Source organism: Sebastes umbrosus, chromosome 4, assembly GCF_015220745.1.
Source record: "Sebastes umbrosus isolate fSebUmb1 chromosome 4, fSebUmb1.pri, whole genome shotgun sequence".
Taxonomy (NCBI): Eukaryota; Metazoa; Chordata; class Actinopteri; order Perciformes; family Sebastidae; genus Sebastes; species Sebastes umbrosus.
Genome location: NC_051272.1, coordinates 11,591,409 through 11,609,738, shown reverse-complemented (window position 1 = coordinate 11,609,738; position 18,330 = coordinate 11,591,409). Strand labels below are relative to the sequence as shown.

General features: G+C 35.5%; 2 protein-coding genes and 2 non-coding genes across 4 annotated transcripts in view; 3 read left to right on the top strand and 1 right to left on the bottom strand.

Moving 5' to 3' along the window:
• Positions 1 to 4,616, top strand: part of zgc:114188 (uncharacterized protein LOC541327 homolog) — a 6,717-nt gene extending 2,101 nt beyond the window's left edge. Inside the window, exons 4-5 of the mRNA XM_037766456.1 lie at positions 2,297 to 2,362; positions 4,492 to 4,616. Of these exons, the coding sequence (XP_037622384.1) occupies positions 2,297 to 2,362; positions 4,492 to 4,569 (144 nt within the window). The 3' untranslated portion in view covers positions 4,570 to 4,616. The remainder of the gene's footprint in view (positions 1 to 2,296; positions 2,363 to 4,491) is intronic.
• LOC119487724 lies at positions 1,256 to 1,383 on the top strand. Its single transcript, XR_005206776.1, has one exon. It is a non-coding gene; the product is annotated as a small nucleolar RNA SNORA71 (small nucleolar RNA).
• On the top strand, positions 4,291 to 4,417 carry LOC119487722. Its single transcript, XR_005206774.1, has one exon. It is a non-coding gene; the product is annotated as a small nucleolar RNA SNORA71 (small nucleolar RNA).
• A 2,101-nt stretch (positions 4,617 to 6,717) lies between the features above and the next one.
• cart2 (cocaine- and amphetamine-regulated transcript 2) lies at positions 6,718 to 11,224 on the bottom strand. Its single transcript, XM_037766466.1, has 3 exons — positions 10,933 to 11,224; positions 8,857 to 8,940; positions 6,718 to 7,010 (listed from the first exon to the last, which is right to left on the bottom strand). Exons 1-3 carry the CDS (start codon positions 11,053 to 11,055, stop codon positions 6,903 to 6,905), a joined length of 315 nt encoding a protein of 104 aa, XP_037622394.1. The 5' UTR covers positions 11,056 to 11,224; the 3' UTR covers positions 6,718 to 6,902.
• Positions 11,225 to 18,330: the final 7,106 nt, after the last annotated feature.

The window sequence follows — 18,330 nt, the reverse complement described above, 5'->3', positions numbered from 1 at the left end:
CACGTTGTCGAGCCGGCAGAATAACTGAAAATGTAAAATATTAGAAGTTATTGACCGGCTTAATTTAGCTTGTGTGATATGTTTGATTTTCTTGTTTGCATTCAAGAGTTTTCCTCTTCAGAAATGCTTCTAACGAGATGCACCCATTGCAGTTTTCTTCCTAAGAACTATAATTGACAGCATACACGATAATTTTTGTAACTTTTCATTAATGGAAAATCAAGTCTTTATTTATTTTCATTTGTACAAAACTATTTATGAATCAGTATCTATTTACAAGAATTTAAAGGTGTGCATTATATTATATACACTACTGACAGGAGAGGGAGAGAAGAGCTCACTGTGACCGCAGCCTGAGGATGAATTAATTTAATATATTTAAATATATTTCTATTTTCCCTGATGGTCTGAATAAGTTGATTAATTTGTCGCTTGTCGCTTTTTAGAAATAAAGTCCCTAAAGCTGTGTTCACACCATTAGCGAAGCAAGTTTTCGCCTCGCTTTACTCGTGCGAGTTGGACCGCCGGTATCTCTTGTGTTCATTCACGCTAGATGTGCCGGCGAGGAGGAGGAGCTTGTCTCCATAGATACCAACAACTTTTATTTCCTCCATCAACCATGGAAGAAATAACCACTGTTGCTGCTTTGTACATGTTGAAGTCCCAGATATGTCAGAAAACCAAACGCCGTCTTGTCTGGGTTCGTAACATCACCAGGTGGCGAGCTGTATTCACATACAGTGTTAGAAGAAAGTCGCCACGTTATCAACACTGTATGGCTGTGACAAAAATTGTTACCGTCAGTGCCGACGTGCTCGCCATGTGAATCATTGTGCTGCAAATGCATGTAAATTTGACCGGTGCAGAATCGGCCATATCTGAGACTGATCGGTCAGTACATCTCTACTGTTAACTAATTCTGTTAAAGCTCAGCTCATTGAAAACAGCAGATGATATGATGCAGACTTGAACTGAGAGGTGGTTGAAAATCCTCCATCACTGCTCGTCCCAGAGCTGCTGTGTTCCAGTTTTAGAATCAGACATGAATGTGTTGTTTGCTGGTCTTCAGCGTTGAGGTAGAGAAATCAGTGATTCTGTCCACCTGAAGTGTCACGAAGTGATGCACTGAACACACACCTTAACCGTTGACCCTTTCATTTTTTCGTGCTAAATGACATAACACAGATGAACTATCCTGTCGGGGGAAATGTTTAAAGTATCACCTGCTGTGTGTGTGTTTGACTTGATATGTCAATCCTGTATCGAAAGTGATCATGGTGTCCTCGTCGCCAGGTCATTGATAGTACAGGAACATCAACCTGCGAGCATTTTCCCGTGTTTGAAGGATTCTTTGTTCCTTTTGAACCCTGGCGCTCTCATACAGACGTTGTGATGCACGTGGTCGACACAGAGGTGACAACTGTGACGGCAGACGTGTTTTAACGCAACAGAAACGTTTACTGATTCTGTCTTTCTTTTTTTAATGTCGACTACATGTATTAGTAATACATAAAGTTCATTATCTTCTGAGTTCAGCTACGGTACTTAAAAACTGAACAACTTTGGAGATATTTTGCAATAAAATAGTTAAAATATAAAATCAGCACAGCAACAGCAAGTGCTGTGTTTACTGAACAACACATCTGTCTTTTGGTAACTTTGTTTTCTGAATTGCGTCAAAGAATTGAAATAGGAACTCTTAACAACATGAATATAGTCAAGTTAGAATAATTGACAGAAGCGTTTTTGTCTCTTGGCCGGCACAGAAAGTATTTTTCCTGCCACACTGAGGTCAGAGGTCGTCATGTTGGTGTCTCTCCAACTTTGATAAACATAATAAAAAAACATTTTGTTTTTCCTACATCAGTAAAGCTCATTACAGAGCTGCAGATTATTTTCATATTCTATTAATCTGCTGATTATTTCAATGATAGTTTAGTCCATAAGAAGTCAGAGAATAGTGAAAAATGTATAAAGTGGTCTTCGGATGTCTTGTTTTGGCTGACCAACAGTCCATAACCCAAAATATTGAATTGACTGTAATGTAGCAGCAAATTCTCCAATTTGTTCAGCTGGAATATGCAGATTAATTTTCTAGACTAAACCCAAATGTTCCTGTAATAAAACAGCGTTCACCTCAGGTTACAATTAACTGGACCTCTGCTTGTGAGCTTTAATGAAATGATGCGTTCAAGAACAGAGAGTGAAGAGGAATAAGGAGAGCCGGTGTGAAAGAGTTGATGCTGTAGATCTGACGGTTGATGTGTAACTGTTTCCTGTGTGTTTACTTGTCCAGGTGTCGGCCCTGGACCAGGAGCTGATTGAAGTTGATCCCGACACAAAGGAGATGCTGAAGCTGCTGGTGAGTGTCTGCTACAGTACTGACGGGAGTAGTCACAACATTCAGGGTTCATTCGAAGTCTGGAAAGTTTGGGAAATGTTTGATTATCAGAATCAGAAATATTTAAATAGATCCTTACATTTCTTCATGTTTATATACAGTTGCTCTTATATAAACATGAAGAAATGTAAGAAAATAGAAATAAAGGGGTATGTAACATGTATTTTATGTACATAATGATACAATATAAACACCATGTATGTAAAAAAAAATATATAAGTACTAAAATTAAAAATCAGAAGAGCTGTCAATCGATTATATTATTTAATTGCGATAAATCACAAATTAATTGCACATTTATCTGTTCAAAATGTACCTTAAAGGGAGATTTGTCAAGTATTTAATACTCTTATCAACATGGGAGTGGGCAAATATGCTGCTTATTGCACATTTATGTTTATATTTATTATTGTAAATCAATTGACGACACAAAACGATGACAAATAGTCTAGAAACCCTCACAGGTACTGCATTTAGCATAAAAAATATGCTCAAATCATAACATGGCAAACTGCAGCCCAACAGGCAACAACAGCTGTCAGTGTGCTGACTTGACTATGACTTGCCCCAAACTGCATGTGATTATCATAAAGTGGGCATGTCTGTAAAGAGGAGACTCGTGGGTACCCATAGAACCCATTTTCATTCACATATCTGGAGGTCAGAGGTCAAGGGACCCCTTTGAAAATGGCCATGCCACTTTTTTTCCTCACCAAAATTTAGTGTAATTTTGGAGCGTTATTTAACCTCCTTCACTGATTTTCTAGTTTCGTATGATCCCAGTATCTTCACTCTAGCTTTAAAACTGAGTCCGCTACAACCTAAAAATTTCAAGTTGCATTAAAGAAATTAGTGGAAATCATGTTAACTTCGGCAGCCCTAAAAATAAGAAATGAGACTATAAGAAATATGTACGAATATTTGCATTAAGATGTGAAGTGTATACAACACATAACCACAGTGCAAATAAGTAAATACAAAATAGTTGGAGAAAAAAATAAGAAAATGAACTGGAGCAACTGCAACAGGCTGCATGCACGGTCAGTGGATGGCGTTATGTTTTCAAGGTGAGGAATGTACTCCTTGAAAAATTCTTTATTTTCAACATGATCTGATGTTTCATCGACGCAGTTACTCAAGTAAACTATTAATATTTGAAATGAAACGATCTGTCGTCATTCGTTATCTCCTGGCGTCTCACAGCCGACATGGAGCAGAGCTAAGTGTTAAAGAATCATCAAAACATCGATTCATTTTTCTTTATTTCAATCATTACTTTGAATGTATCTTTATATTTTCACTTTCTCAGTCCTATAATTATTTTTATTATGTAGTTAAAGTATATTTGATACAAGGATAGGTTCATTATCAATAATATACGATTTACCACATTTCTCTTTCTATAATTATTAACTTTTTATGTTTTATTTCAGTTGTTTCAATATTTGTTTTAAAAATAATGTTGATACATGTTGTAATTTAATTGTAAAATAAGCTTTTCGCTAATAAAAAGAAATCTTAAAAAAGTTGATATCAACAGCTAGTAAAATAAACAGTGACAATATACATTGATGATTTTTTGGTAATTGCATTTATAGTAACAGTTCAGATGTGATAAAGGCTGCGAGAGGCTGTGGACAGTTTTGGTTCAGGTACCTTGAAAGTGCTTGAATTTTACTCTTAAAGCTGTACGAACTCTGAATGTGCTACTCTTAAAGTGTTTACTCAAGTACATCCTGAGGTACTTGAATATTTTTACATTCTGGTACATGATACTTCTATTATACTACTTAAGTCTGACAGCTGTCGTTACTTTGCAGATGAAGGTTTTAGAAACAGGGTGTTAATTTCCTCTTTAAAGATAAAATGTTAGCTTGTGTTCTTCTCCCTCCTGTATCGAAAGTGACCATGGCGTCCTCGTCGCCAGGTCATTGATAGTACAGGAACATCAACTTGAGAGCCTTTCCCGTGTTTGAAGGATTCTCTGTTCCTATCAGACCCTGGCGCTCTCAGACAGTTCTTTTTCGCCTAAAATCTGCTGTTTTCATAATGAAGTCTGGTGCTGAGTGTCTTTTGTTTCTGTTCTTCAGGACTTCGGCGGTCTGTCCAACCTGCAGGTGACCCAGCCCACCGTCGGCATGAACTTCAAGCAGCCCCGAGGAGTCTAGACGTCTGTAAAGTATCTTACTAATAAAAACCCTTTGGGACAAAAACTCTTGGCTGTCCAGGACTGTTGATTTGAGGACTCCACCTGTGTTTAATCCTCTTTTCCTTTTTGCATGATGTAAATTCAGAGAAAGAAGGGGAAGTTGACTAACTGATTGATTTTGTTGTTTTACTGAAGCACATTTCATCTGTGTGACGAGTCCACTGGTGTTTTTTGTTGTAAACCTGAAGACGTTTAAGCATCATTCTTGAGGCGTTTAATCTGAGCCATAAATCTGTTCAATTTAAAGGTCTTTAGCTTTGTGATGAGTAAGGGTGGGAAGAAAAATTGATTCACATATGTATGTGTATTTGTTTTTACGATTTTTAAATATATATTTTTTTAATGCCAGAATCGATATATTTGCTTCATTTGAGTCTAAGTCGAGGCAGAAGGAAGTTACCACTTTTATTGTTGTAGTCTGAGTAACGTGACGTCATAACCGTTCCGTATCCGTCAACCAAAACAAACCAAAACATCCAGTAAAGTCTGGAAACACTTTGGGTTTCACACATTGCAGGAAAAGCTGAGCTAGACATCACGGCTAAAGCTGCATGCTAACTCTGTCATGGACAGGAAACTTTATCGTATTGCGGTAACGTGCGGTCGAGCCGGCCGTCACTCTCATCTCTGTGGTCAAATGGGCCGACGCTACAACTGTAGAGCACCCACATACTTACATTTATGTTAAATGCATTCAAACGGCCCCGATGGAGCTGACCATGGATGTATAAAGAGAACGGAGCTGACGGGAGAGCTAGAGACCACCTTGGAGAAGTTAGAGGAAGTATACACGTGTTACTACGTCCGGTTTTCAAAATAAGGTGTTAACAAAGGGAACTGTATATACAAAATACATATATGGAAATAAGATTGATTGGATTATATTCACCAGAAGTATAAAACATTACATGTCCCTTATAAATTAAAAAGAAAATACCACTAATTTGTGAGGGAAATGTCTTTATTCTTTGATTTTTGGGTTGGTGGTAAAAATGTAATAAATAATTCCTGACAATGACTGATATATTTGACTTCAGGACATCTCTGACTACATACATGCTGAAAAACATTAATTTAGAGATTTTCCAAAGTAAAAGTCCCTAGAAGTGTATGATTCAACTTTTCCCCATGGTCTAGTGTTAAAGTTAACAAAAATCACAATAAATCATAATATTGAATCACAATAATTAAAAATCACAATACATATTGTCGGCACCCAAGTATGGTGATAGTATGGAATCAGGAGATAGATGAATCGTCCCAGTTCTGAGTCAGTTAAATGTTTTATTTTATTATAGATTTTGGCCACAAGAACACTTCACTCTAGAACTAAAAGGTGTTTTCACTCCTTAACTAACATTCCAACATATGAATGGAGTCTTGGATCAAATTTGGTGTATAGAAATGTAAAATATTTAATTTGGGCAGCTTCTTGTGGTTAATAATACACCAGAAAAACACTAATAACTCATCTAATTTTCTTACAAAGTGTACTGATGCCATCAGAATAATACGGAAGATATATATTTAACATTCGGATTCAGTGACGATGCTCAGACGTATTACTTAATCTGCTGATGTCTGTAAATTGTAAAATTTAAGTCATCACAATTTTTATATCAAACGTCCTGTTTCTTCTGTCCAACAACCCAAAAATATTCAGTTTATTATGACATAAAACAAAGAAAAGCACCAAATCTTCACATTTTAAAAGCTTGAATTAGAGAATTTTTGGCTTTTTTGTGTGAAAAATAGTCACAGCAGGATTTTTCTTCCAGTTAAATACTCCATTAATTGGTTAATTAATGTCAGATTATAATCTGATTCACTGAAATCTGATTTCTTTAAAGCATTGACCATCATAAACCTCAGCTCCCAGGAAAATAAACTTAATCTGACTTTTAAAATTTTGTTTTCCAGTTTTGTATGAATTTATAAGAATTAAATCAAAACTCAGATGTGATCATGAAACTTTACATTTAATCCAGGAATGCTGAAATAATTTTTTTTCTTAATGAACAGTTTTTCCTTATCAACCTTAACTCTCATTAACACCGTTTATATGAAATGTGACTTTTAAAAGCAGTATATCAAAGAGGAGTCGTCAGAAAGATAAAACACCTTTTAATGCAACAACACATAAATATTCATGAAGGATTTATTCCACTAAATGATTTATTTATTCCTCTCTAAATGCTACTTTACACACAGGTTTTACATTGTTTTATATATTATATATACGTATATTTGTAAAATAAACATGTTAAAATAGACTCTTGTTATCTGATTGGCTCATAAGCACTTCAGCAGGAAGAAGTTGCAGAAAGCTCCTCGAGGACAGTCGCACATCTTCCCGATACGAGATCCTTTCCTGATGGCGCAGTGTTCCCCGAGGTCACACTGAGAACACACAGAACCACGTTCATGTAGAACACAGAGAACCCACACAGACCCACATTCATATAGAACACAGAGAACCCACACAGAACCACGTTCTCGTAGAACACAGAGAACCTACACAGAACCACGTTCGTATAGAACACAGAAAACACACACAGAACCGCGTTCGTATAGAACACAGAAAACACACACAGAAACACGTTCATGTAGAACACAGAGAACCCACATAGAACGACGTTGATATAGAACTCAGCTGTTCTAGTGGACATGATGAACACAGTCTTGAAGCTGTTTCTAAACATTCATATCTGATATGACCAGCTGACAGATAATTAACTTCATCATCAGGAGTAATGCTGACTAATGCTGAGTAATGCTGAGTTTGGAAGTACAAACAACATTAATTCCTGATTAAGATATAATATTGTGTATATTTAAATATATTTACTGTAAGTATAAACAGTGTGACATGATGTTACTAATATGAAAATGTATTGGTGGATAAATCAGAGCAGCAGATGTGGTTCCAGTGGTGGAAAGTACGTTTACTCACATACTGTATTTAAGTACATTTCTTAGGTACTTGTACTTAACACAAGTATTTTAATTTGATGCTACTTTATTATTCTGTGTATGAATAAATGTATTCTCATAAATGTTAAAATTTCACTTCAGTCATTGAAGTTTATAATCAAAGTGGCGCCACCATGTGTTAGACAGACATTACTGCAGAGCATCAACACTGGATCAGTACAAATACTGAGACGACAAAATACAGTTTAGCATCTAAACACAGTGCAGAGTAATGTATAGAATAAACCGTAATATATATAATTATAATAATAATACATATATTTGATATGTATATATATATATATATATATATATACACACACACACACACACATATATATACAGTATGAACAGTGTGGTGTGAATCTCTGACTGTACCTAATAAAGTGACCACTGAGCGTTTATTACTTACTGATGCATTACTATGTTCACGCCATACTGGGAGGGCCAGTACAGATATTAACCCCATAATAATACATCTTTATTTATTAGTTGATTATTATTTTGTATTAATAATCTAAAGTAACTAATGTAATTTAAGTACAATATTTCCCTCTGACATGTAGTGGAATAGAAGTATAAAGTTCCAAAATAGTATTTACGTACAGTAGTTGAGTAAATGTACATTACACAACTGAAAGCTTGGCTAATATTTTGTTTGCTTTTGGATCACAGACTGTTCCTTTATTAAATGATGCAGATTATATTAATATCTCACAGCTGTTCAGATAGTTTTACAATAATATTTCAGTTCAGTTTTATTTGTCATATGTAGGTTGTTAACGCAGTGTCAATGGTACAATGAAATGTATATGATGAGAGAACGGGTCAGCACAGCAATAAAAGATGAGATAAAATAACAATAACACAGAATATTATTAATATATAGAAAGACAATGATAAGATAAAGTGACAATAAGATGTAAGAAAAAAAGACGACATAAATAAAATACACATATAGTGCTATAAACATGAAGCTGAGGATTGTGTATAAAGTGACAGTGTCTCCAACGGTATTGCAATATACGGTATACATTAAGTGGCTCAATATTAATGTGAAAATATAGAAATATAGTGTCAATTATGTGATTTTAAGACTTGTCATGAAGTCACTTTAAATCCACATTTCTTGTCAGACTAAATAATAATAATAATAATAAGTAGTAGTATTACTATTAAATATAACAATAATAATAATAATAATAATAATGATGATGATTATTATTATTATTATTATGTATTAAACGTGTAACAGTGTGTTTGCGTGACTCACAGAGGGAACCTGTCCGTACTTCTTCTCCCAGGGATTAATCCTCTTGGTCTGCAGTTTCTCCAGGACTTCATGCAGAGCGCCGAGCTGAAAATACACACACACACACACACACACACACACACACACACACACACACACACACACACACACACACACACACACACGTCATAAAGCCGACAGATGATCGACTCATTTGAAGTCTACAAACTCGTTCATCTTCCCAACAGGTAAAAATAACTTCACCATCATCACTGCATCCAATACAGACACCTGCAGTACTACGTTTAGTACTGTACTTTACTACAGTTTAGAGGTACTTCTTCTTTACTTGAGTATTTCCATTTTCTGCTACTTTCTACTTCTACTCCACTACATCTTAGAAGTAAATATTGTACTTTTGACTAAATTTATCTGATATCTTTAGTTACTTAACAGATTATTAAAACAAAATGTAATCAACTAATGATTATATTATTATTATAGATTAAACTAGCAGCAGTATATAATAATACATGATGATGTATTATTATAGATTAAACTAGCAGCAGTATATAATAATAAATGATGATGTATTATTATACATTCAACTAGCAGCTGTATATAATAAATTATGTATCATTATACATTAAACTAGCAGAAGTATATAATAATAAATGATGTATTATTATAGATTAAACGACCAGCGGTAGATAATAATAAATGATGATGTATTATTATAGATTAAACTACCAGCAGTATATAATAATAAATGATGATGTATTATTATAAAGTTCATAAATTACATGTACATACATACATTAATTTCATAATTAATGTCCATTTAATGTGTGGGTCCATATTGTAGTTTGAACTTGAGACAGTAAAACAACAAAATACTGTTGAATATTAATGATAAATACACAATAATGTGCTTATTGTACAATTTCACTTTGTGTGATGTCTTTGACATTAGATAATAGCTCAGTGATATGGTTTAAATAATTAATATTCATTTATATTAATTGGCCAACTGACTACTAAAGCCTACCAAACTAGTAAATGATTGCAACTTGAATTAATGACACAATAATATACGAAAGTGTAGGGCTTCAACTAAGGATTATTGATCTAATAATCTTCCAATTACTTTCTGGATTTGATTGTTTGGTCCATAGAACGTCACAATAGCGATACTCTGTATTCAGTTTACTGTAATAGATAATAACAGTAAATATTCACATTTGAGAGGCTGATTTTTGCAGAATGTGTTTCTGTTGATTGTCTAATTCATGGACTAATTGTTTCAAGAGTTGGTGTAGATGTTTATTATTTTCATGGATAAATCTGCTGATTATTTTTTATTTTTTTATTTTATTATAATACTCCAAACCCCAAATATATTCAATAATAATACAAATATATATAATAATGAAATAAAACAGAGAAAAGCAGAAAATCCTCACATTGGGGAAAATGACACGGGAGAGTTGTTGGTTATGTTTTTAACAACTAATTCAATAACTAATTGCTGATTAATTTTCTGACAATTGACTAATTGATTAATTGTCTAATCATTGCTGCTGCTGCACATTTCAAAAATTAATCTTCATTTGGTCCTCTGTCTCTTCAGCTATTGTTACTGAAAAGCAAATTAATTATATTAAACCTCTAAATGGCAAATTACAGCTAACAGATTTGACTGTGAACATTTACGTTATATATTAAATATATAGAAATACAAATACTTAAATAGAGAAAATCTTCTGGAACCAGAGGGCAAAAAAATAAAGATTAATCGACTAATTGCTTTAATATATTTATTAATATGATTATTAATAATAATAATAATAATAATAATAATGTATTATTATTATTATCTACAAGATTCTTTATGGTCAAAACCTTGAAAATATCGACAAATAATTATTAAATAATGGAGCTCATGGATGTAAAACTGAAACAGAAAAATAGACAAATAATAAATAGCTAAATAAATAAATAAATAAGGTTGTGATTAAAAGTATGTTTAAACTACTTCTTTGTTTGCAGTATTTTATTTGTAGTATATTTCTGTAGTAGTGTGTGGCGGTGCAGTACCAGTCTATTGGAGTTCGCGTAGCTGTAGTCCTGAACGTCTCTCTCGTCCCTCTCGGCTTCCGTCCTTCCAGCCGGGCAGAGAGCGAACAGCAGCGCCGCGAGCAGCAAAGCTCGCACCCACATGTTGCCAGGTAACGGAGGACGAAGTTTCACGGGGTTTCGTTCACTGTCTGCTCCCGGGGCTCCGGTTTCACGCGCTTTCGTTCACTGTCTGCTCCCGGGGCTCCGGTTTCACGCGCTTTCGTTCACTGTCTTTCTCCCGTGGCTCCGGTTTCACGCGCTGCCCCGCCGCGCACGGGATGTTTGATTGAACAGCCCCGCCCCCTCCAGCCTCCGGTCGACGTCACGGGTATGACGTAGGCCGGAAGATTCATTAATAATAATCAGAATCAGAAATACTTTGTTGATTCCCAGGGGGAAATTAGGGATAATATATTGATATATATATATTATTTGATACTTATTTAATATATAATAATAATAATAATAATAATGGTGGTGATGATAATATATAATTATACTATATATACAGTATAGATAGTAATAACAACAACAATAAAAAAATAATCTTGATAATAATAATGATAGAGGTTATGATAATATATTTATATATTACATAAAGATAGAATAATAATAAAGGTGGTGATGATAATATATTATTTTACTATATATACAGTATATCTAGTAATAACAACAACAATAATAAAAAAAAAATCTTGATAATAATGATAGAGGTGATGATAATATATTAATATACTGCATACAGACATAATAATACCATTGATAATGATGATGGTGGTGATGATAATATATTAATATATCACATCCAGTAATAATAATAATGATTATAACAATTATCATTATTATGATTATATTGATAATCATAATGATGATGGTGGTGATGATTATAATGTATTAATATATCATATACAGTAATAATAACAACAATAATAATTATGATGGAAGTGATGATAATATATTAATATATTCCATACAGTTATAATAATAATAATAATAATAATAATAATATATCGCCTTTCAAAACAAAGTGACAGTAAAAACACAAATCCAAAATCCAAAAAATAAAACATTAAATTAAATATTTGGTAAATTAGTCTGTGCTGATATTTTTATGTCCAATAACTAAATAAGTCAATAAACAGATGGTTGAGAGTTTTGTCAACTTTGATTCAAGAGTTTTTAATTTGAGTTTATATGAGTTATATTGAGTTTTAATATTAATTATTATTATTATTATTATTAAGACACGTTTTGTTGCTGAAAAACATGAGAATATGAATGCGTTATTAGATTCCTTTATGGTTAAACGTCAATCAGCCCACCAAAAAAGTACTAATCTAATGATGTAATATATATAATAGAATAAAGTTTTTTATATTTTTCATACTTTAACTACATTTTGCTGATAATACTTTTGCTGACTGTGGTATTAGTACTTTTACTTCAGTATCAAGTCAGGGCTTTTACTTGCAACACAGTGTTTTTTACATTGTAGTATTAGACCTTTACTGTAGTAAAAGATCAGAATACTTCCTCCACCACTGAATAATATTGTAAGAATGTTTAAAGCACAAATGACAGTAATGTTCACATTAAACAGGTAAAAGTCAAGCAGACAACATGATAAATGTGGTGACAGTTTAAATACTATAGTGAGTTTAACAATGACAGTTTGTGCATCTTCCTGCTGATGACGTTATTGATCCAGAGCAGAAACCAGCAGATTGCTTATGGATGAAGTGATTTACTTTGATTTACCTGAAAACAAGCAGAACATCTCAGAGACAAAGAGTCAGAATGAATCTGTGGATGAGACGAGAGACGAAGCCTTTTCCAATTTCCTTTTTCATATTTAACTTTAGAGAGCGGAAATAACACATGAATATATTTCCTTGCCTGCAGTGCTTCTGTTTGTATTTCATATTAGGGATGGAGGTATTAATGTCCCAGACCTCAACTTAAACCCTTCTGACACGCAGCGAGCAGCTGCATCTTAAAATCCTCCATCCCTCTGATGGGAAACAAACATGGAAGTTTGTTGTTCAAGTTGCTGCTGGATAACATCACGGTCATTATTAACACGCAGGAGGTCAAACCTGGAGTCAGTCTTCACTTTAAAGGAAGAAATGTTCCATTTTAGGAGTGGCTCCAGTATCCATCCAAGCAATGAAATAGTGTCTTTATAAATCAACAAATTTTTAATGCAGAACATTAATAATATTCACCTTAATAACAGGAGAGAAAAGAAACGCAGCAGATTCAGTTTTAGCGCTAGAAGGAAAAACTGTTGTGGTGATTTTCAAAGGGGTCCCTTGACCTTGATCTCCAAATGTCAAAAGTTTTAGAAACCTTTGATATGTGATTATCATAAAGTGGGCATGTCTGTAAAGGGGAGCCTCGTGGGTACCCATAGAACCCATATTCATTCACATATCTTGAGGTCAGAGGTCAAGGGACCCCTCTGAAAATGGCCATACCAGTTTTTCCTCGCCAAAATTTAGTTATTTAACCTCCTTCCTGACAAGCTAGTATGACATGGTTGGTACCAATGGATTCCTTAGGTTTTTTAGTTTCATATGATGCCAGTATTTTCTAGCTCTAAAACTGAATGTGCCTCAGCCTCTGAAAGACAATAAAGTCAGTCTCAGGGGGTTATGTTTCCAATACTTTGGGTTATGACCAAATACCTATAGAACTAAAGACATTCATCAGCTGTTAGTATCGTCATCCTGTTGGCATTTAGCTCAAAGCTCCACAGTTCTGTATCTTGTTTAAATGTGTATTTATGTAACAATATTATTATTAACAAAAAAACACTGTTTTGTTTTGGCTTTCCTTCTGGTCTGGAGCATTCATTTGACTCTGAGACTCTAAAAGGAAACTGGATGATATGATGATAATTTATTTTTGTTGATATCTTTTTTTTTTTACTTTATGATGATCTCGACTTTTTATTTACGACCACAAACTGAGCGGATTGTTGTCGGTAAACATCCGGCTTGCAGACTCAGAGCTGCTACATCCAAATCCTCCTGTTGTCAGCGAGGCATTAGTGTGAGAATAAGAGCGTTGTGCTGACGTGAAGCTGGTGCTGGGCACGCAGAGAATAAATAATAAACAAAGAAAATGGCCTCAGCATCAAAGCAGCGTTATGTCAGCTCCCAGATGGATATCCACTATAAATAAACCTGCAGGGAGAAGTGAGGTAAGACGTTTAAATCCTGTCTCCTTGTTCTGCCCGGCTCCAGGGCATGATTTAGTCTGTGATTGTCTCTTTATGGGAAGAAACCTCCCCATCCTCTGCATCCACCGAAAACATACTGCTGACTTGTAGTGAAAGTGAAAGCTGTTGGTATTCAAGAGAATCTGCAGCAGGATGCAGCTCTGCATCTTTTGATCATTTCTTCTTCTTCTTCAGTGAGTGTTTGATCCTCCATCGGGCTCTGGGCCAGTCTTCCTCTGACTCTTCTTTAACCAACTTGAGTTTCATTCAACGTGGAGTTGCTTAAATAAGCAGTAATGTTTGAGCCTTGAGTCTTCTATTTAAGGATTACTGTTTGAGCAGGAACCAGGAACCGTCAGCTTTGGCCTGGAGCCCCTTTTTAAAGTTTTATTTTGGGGTCATTTTTAGCTTTGTTTTGATAGTGTATACTGAAGAGGAGACAGGAAATGAGGGGAGAGAGAGGAGGGATAACATGTGACGAAGTTTCCTCAACAGGACTTAAACGGGTGACGTTGTGACGTCATCATCAGCGCCTCAAACCCTGAGGTCACCGGGATGGCCCGTTGTGGGTTTTTGTGGCTTATTTCTGGCACTCCTGGTGCCAGACTTAAGATAAATGATGTACCATAAGCAAGTAAACTGTTTGAATTATAAGGACCAACACTGTCCCAAAGTTCATCTGAGTGCTCCTACCTGGAGGAGATTCTAGTTCAAGTTCAAGTTTAGTTTATTGATCACATACACATTGACATGGCAGTGAGATTCTTTGTTCCTGTTTGATACTCCCTCATCCCTGTGTAATAGACAATCAATCAATCAATCAATGGAATAACAATAATGAAGTAAAATATAATCATCATTATAAATATTATAATTCTGATTAATAATGATTCTCTTTGTAAATTGGTCCTAGTCTGGTTTTAGGACCAAAGTCAGTTAAAACAACCATAAAGAGATGCAAAACGACCACAAAGAGATGTAAAATGACCACAAAGTGTCTGTGTTGTTTCTAGTTGTTTTGTGTCTTTTTCAGTCTGTGGCTCTTGTGTTGGAGGGGTGGGGTGTCTTTTACATGTTTGTGTCCAGGGGTCCGTTGTCTCATAGACAGTTAATGCATTCAGGACTCTCTGTATCATTTGTGGGGGGGCATCATGTTTACTTATTTGAATCATTTTAGTAATTATACTTTATTTTACAGAACGCAGCCTGTAACTTTAGTTACAGCCAGAAATCTTCAGAAACTGACCGAGGGATCTTCCAGCCCCCAACATGGAGGAAAAGAGGATTTATGTTTATGAATCCCTTAAATTTAGGAGGGAAATCGTGCGTCCAGCCAGCAGGGGCTTAACACGTCGTCTGAACATCCTTCAGCCTGACAGCAGCTTCAGCAGCAGACGTAAAGCTGCTGATCCAGGATCACCAGAGGAGACACACCATGAAAAATAACTTCAGCTAGCAGCATGTGAAAACCATCAGCCCACTCCGAGGTACTCCTTATATAATGTTCTCAGTGACAGTAAAAATAAACTTCACTTTGACTAAACAGTCCCTGACAAGAAGAAAGTTTGTTTGCAAAGAGCTGGAATATAAAATCAAACTCAGCAGTTTGAGGATGGAGCTTCATAAAGCTGTGATGTTTGAGAGGAAGTCATTATCGGTCCAGGCTTTGATCCACAGCAGCTCTCCAGCTCTTTGAAGCTTTTTACTTTTAGCTCATTACCACTCCACTAACTCATGGCAATCCTCTGGTTCTGGTTCTGATGACTGATGCTAATGAGCTTTTTTTTCTCCAGAGACTTTACACGTGCTGATAAGTGCCGTTAACTCTGAGAACGCTGGTGGATCACATGGGGCCCCGGGGACCTGCATTCATGTGAGCTGTGGCCCTGATATCCCGGTAGTCCGTGAGTACAGACTTCACGCACGGCCTAATCCCGACCCGATCCAACTAGCGACCACAAACAGACGCAAAACAACTATAAAGAGACGTAAAACGAGCACAAAGAGATGCAAAATAACTTCAAAGACACTTAAAACAACCACAAAGAGACGTAAAACAAGCACAAAAAGGCGTAAAAAAGCCACAAAGAGACTTAAAACAACCACAAAGAGACATAAAACGACCACAAAGAGACGCAAAACAACCACAAAGAGATCAAAACGAACACAGAGACGTAAAACGACCACAAAGAGATGCAAAACCACCACAAAGAGACGTAAAACGACCACAAAGAGACGCAAAACAACCACAAAGAGATGCAAAACGACCACAGAGATGCAAAACAACCACAAAGAGACGCAAAACAACCACAAAGAGATCAAAACGAACACAGAGACGTAAAACGACCACAAAGAGATGCAAAACCACCACAAAGAGACGTAAAACGACCACAAAGAGACGCAAAACAACCACAAAGAGATGCAAAACGACCACAGAGATGCAAAACAACCACAAAGACACGCAAAACAACCACAAAGAGATCAAAACGAACACAGAGACGTAAAACGACCACAAAGAGACGCAAAACAACCACAGAGATGCAAAACCACCACAAAGAGACGTAAAACGACCACAAAGAGATGCAAAACCACCACAAAGAGACGTAAAACGACCACAAAGAGACGCAAAACAACCACAAAGAGATGCAAAATGACCACAGAGATGCCAAACAACCACAAAGAGACGCAAAACAACCACAAAGAGATCAAAACGATTACAGAGACGTAAAACGACCACAAAGAGACGCAAAACAACCACAGAGATGCAAAACCACCACAAAGAGACGTAAAACGACCACAAAGAGATGCAAAACAACCACAAAGAGACGCAAAACAACCACAAAGAGACGTAAAACGACCACAAAGAGGCGCAAAACGACCATAAAGAGACTCCAAAGCTATAGACCAGACCAGCATGGCGTCATCTCAGAGGCTGCGGTCCCCTTTGGGGGAAAGAAACTTGCTGTCACAGGAGAGAAAATGATGAAAAGCTGTTGTTTAGCGGGTTAACCGAGGCTTTCACACTGAGATTTGAGGCTCATACCATACGTGAATATTCACTGTCAGTGTGCTAAATGGCTAAATGATGCTGGTGACAGTGACTAGCATGGCTAGCTAACGTTAGCTTGAGTGTGAGGCTGCTGCAGTAATACAGTCATACATTAACTATATAGCAGCATCAGACTGTCGTCTCCAACTAAATCTCAGCCTATAGATCAAACAGTTGGCAATTAACACGTTGGTTATTTACAGACAACACTTAGCCTAACGGGATTCAATCAGATATGTAGAGATGTCTGGATCAGCAATATCCTCCACTGTGTTTCAATGGGGGAAGACTGAAGGGACATGGCGGCGATCAACCTTCATTTATTAAGGTATCGCCAACGCTCAGGTTCAGACAAGGTCATAAAATAATTATTAGTCATGTGTATAAAACAAACATTTGTATAACGAGATGAATGCATACGAACTTGTTAAAATTACAACCCAAACATACGTCAGATTGCATTGAAGTCTATGAGAGCTTCAGTTTTCTATCCCCCAAAAGGGGGCGTGGCCTTGACTTTTTGCCAAGTACCCATATGTGCGGTTCTGATGTATGTAGATATGAAGGCCTCATTCTGATGTACATTTTTAGATTATAATTTAGTCTTTAATGCACATTTTTAGATTATAATTTACAGTCTTTAATGCACATTTTTAGATTATAAATTAGTCTTTATAGCACATTTTTAGATTATAATTTAGTCTTTAATGTACATTTTTAGATTATAATTTAGTCTTTAATGCACATTTTTAGATTATAATTTACAGTCTTTAATGCACATTGTTTCTGTAATGTACAGTATATATCATCTGTCACTGATAATATAAATCCTACTCACCACAGTATATAGACATATTCACATGTACATGATGTACATAATCATCCAGTCCATGAATATCCATCCTGTATTTATTTCTTTGCACCATTTTTACATCTTCCAAACACTTGACTTGCATATAGACATTTATTTTCATTATTGTTTTCTTTTTTATTGTTGGTCACTGTTGTTCTTAGCTGTTATTTCTATTGTGTGTATGTACATTGAGAGAGCTGCATAAAACCGAAGTCTAATTCCATGTATGTATATACTTAGTCAAATAAACCT

Excerpts from the sequence above, each read along its gene's own strand:
- cart2 (XM_037766466.1), bottom strand. The coding sequence starts at position 11,055 with ATGTGGGTGCGAGCTTTGCTGCTCGCGGCGCTGCTGTTCGCTCTCTGC. Across the intron at positions 8,941-10,932 it reads ACGCGAACTCCAATAGACTG|CTCGGCGCTCTGCATGAAGT; the intron begins GTACTGCACCGC and ends GTGTATTTTCAG. Across the intron at positions 7,011-8,856 it reads AGTACGGACAGGTTCCCTCT|TGTGACCTCGGGGAACACTG; the intron begins GTGAGTCACGCA and ends GTGTGTTCTCAG.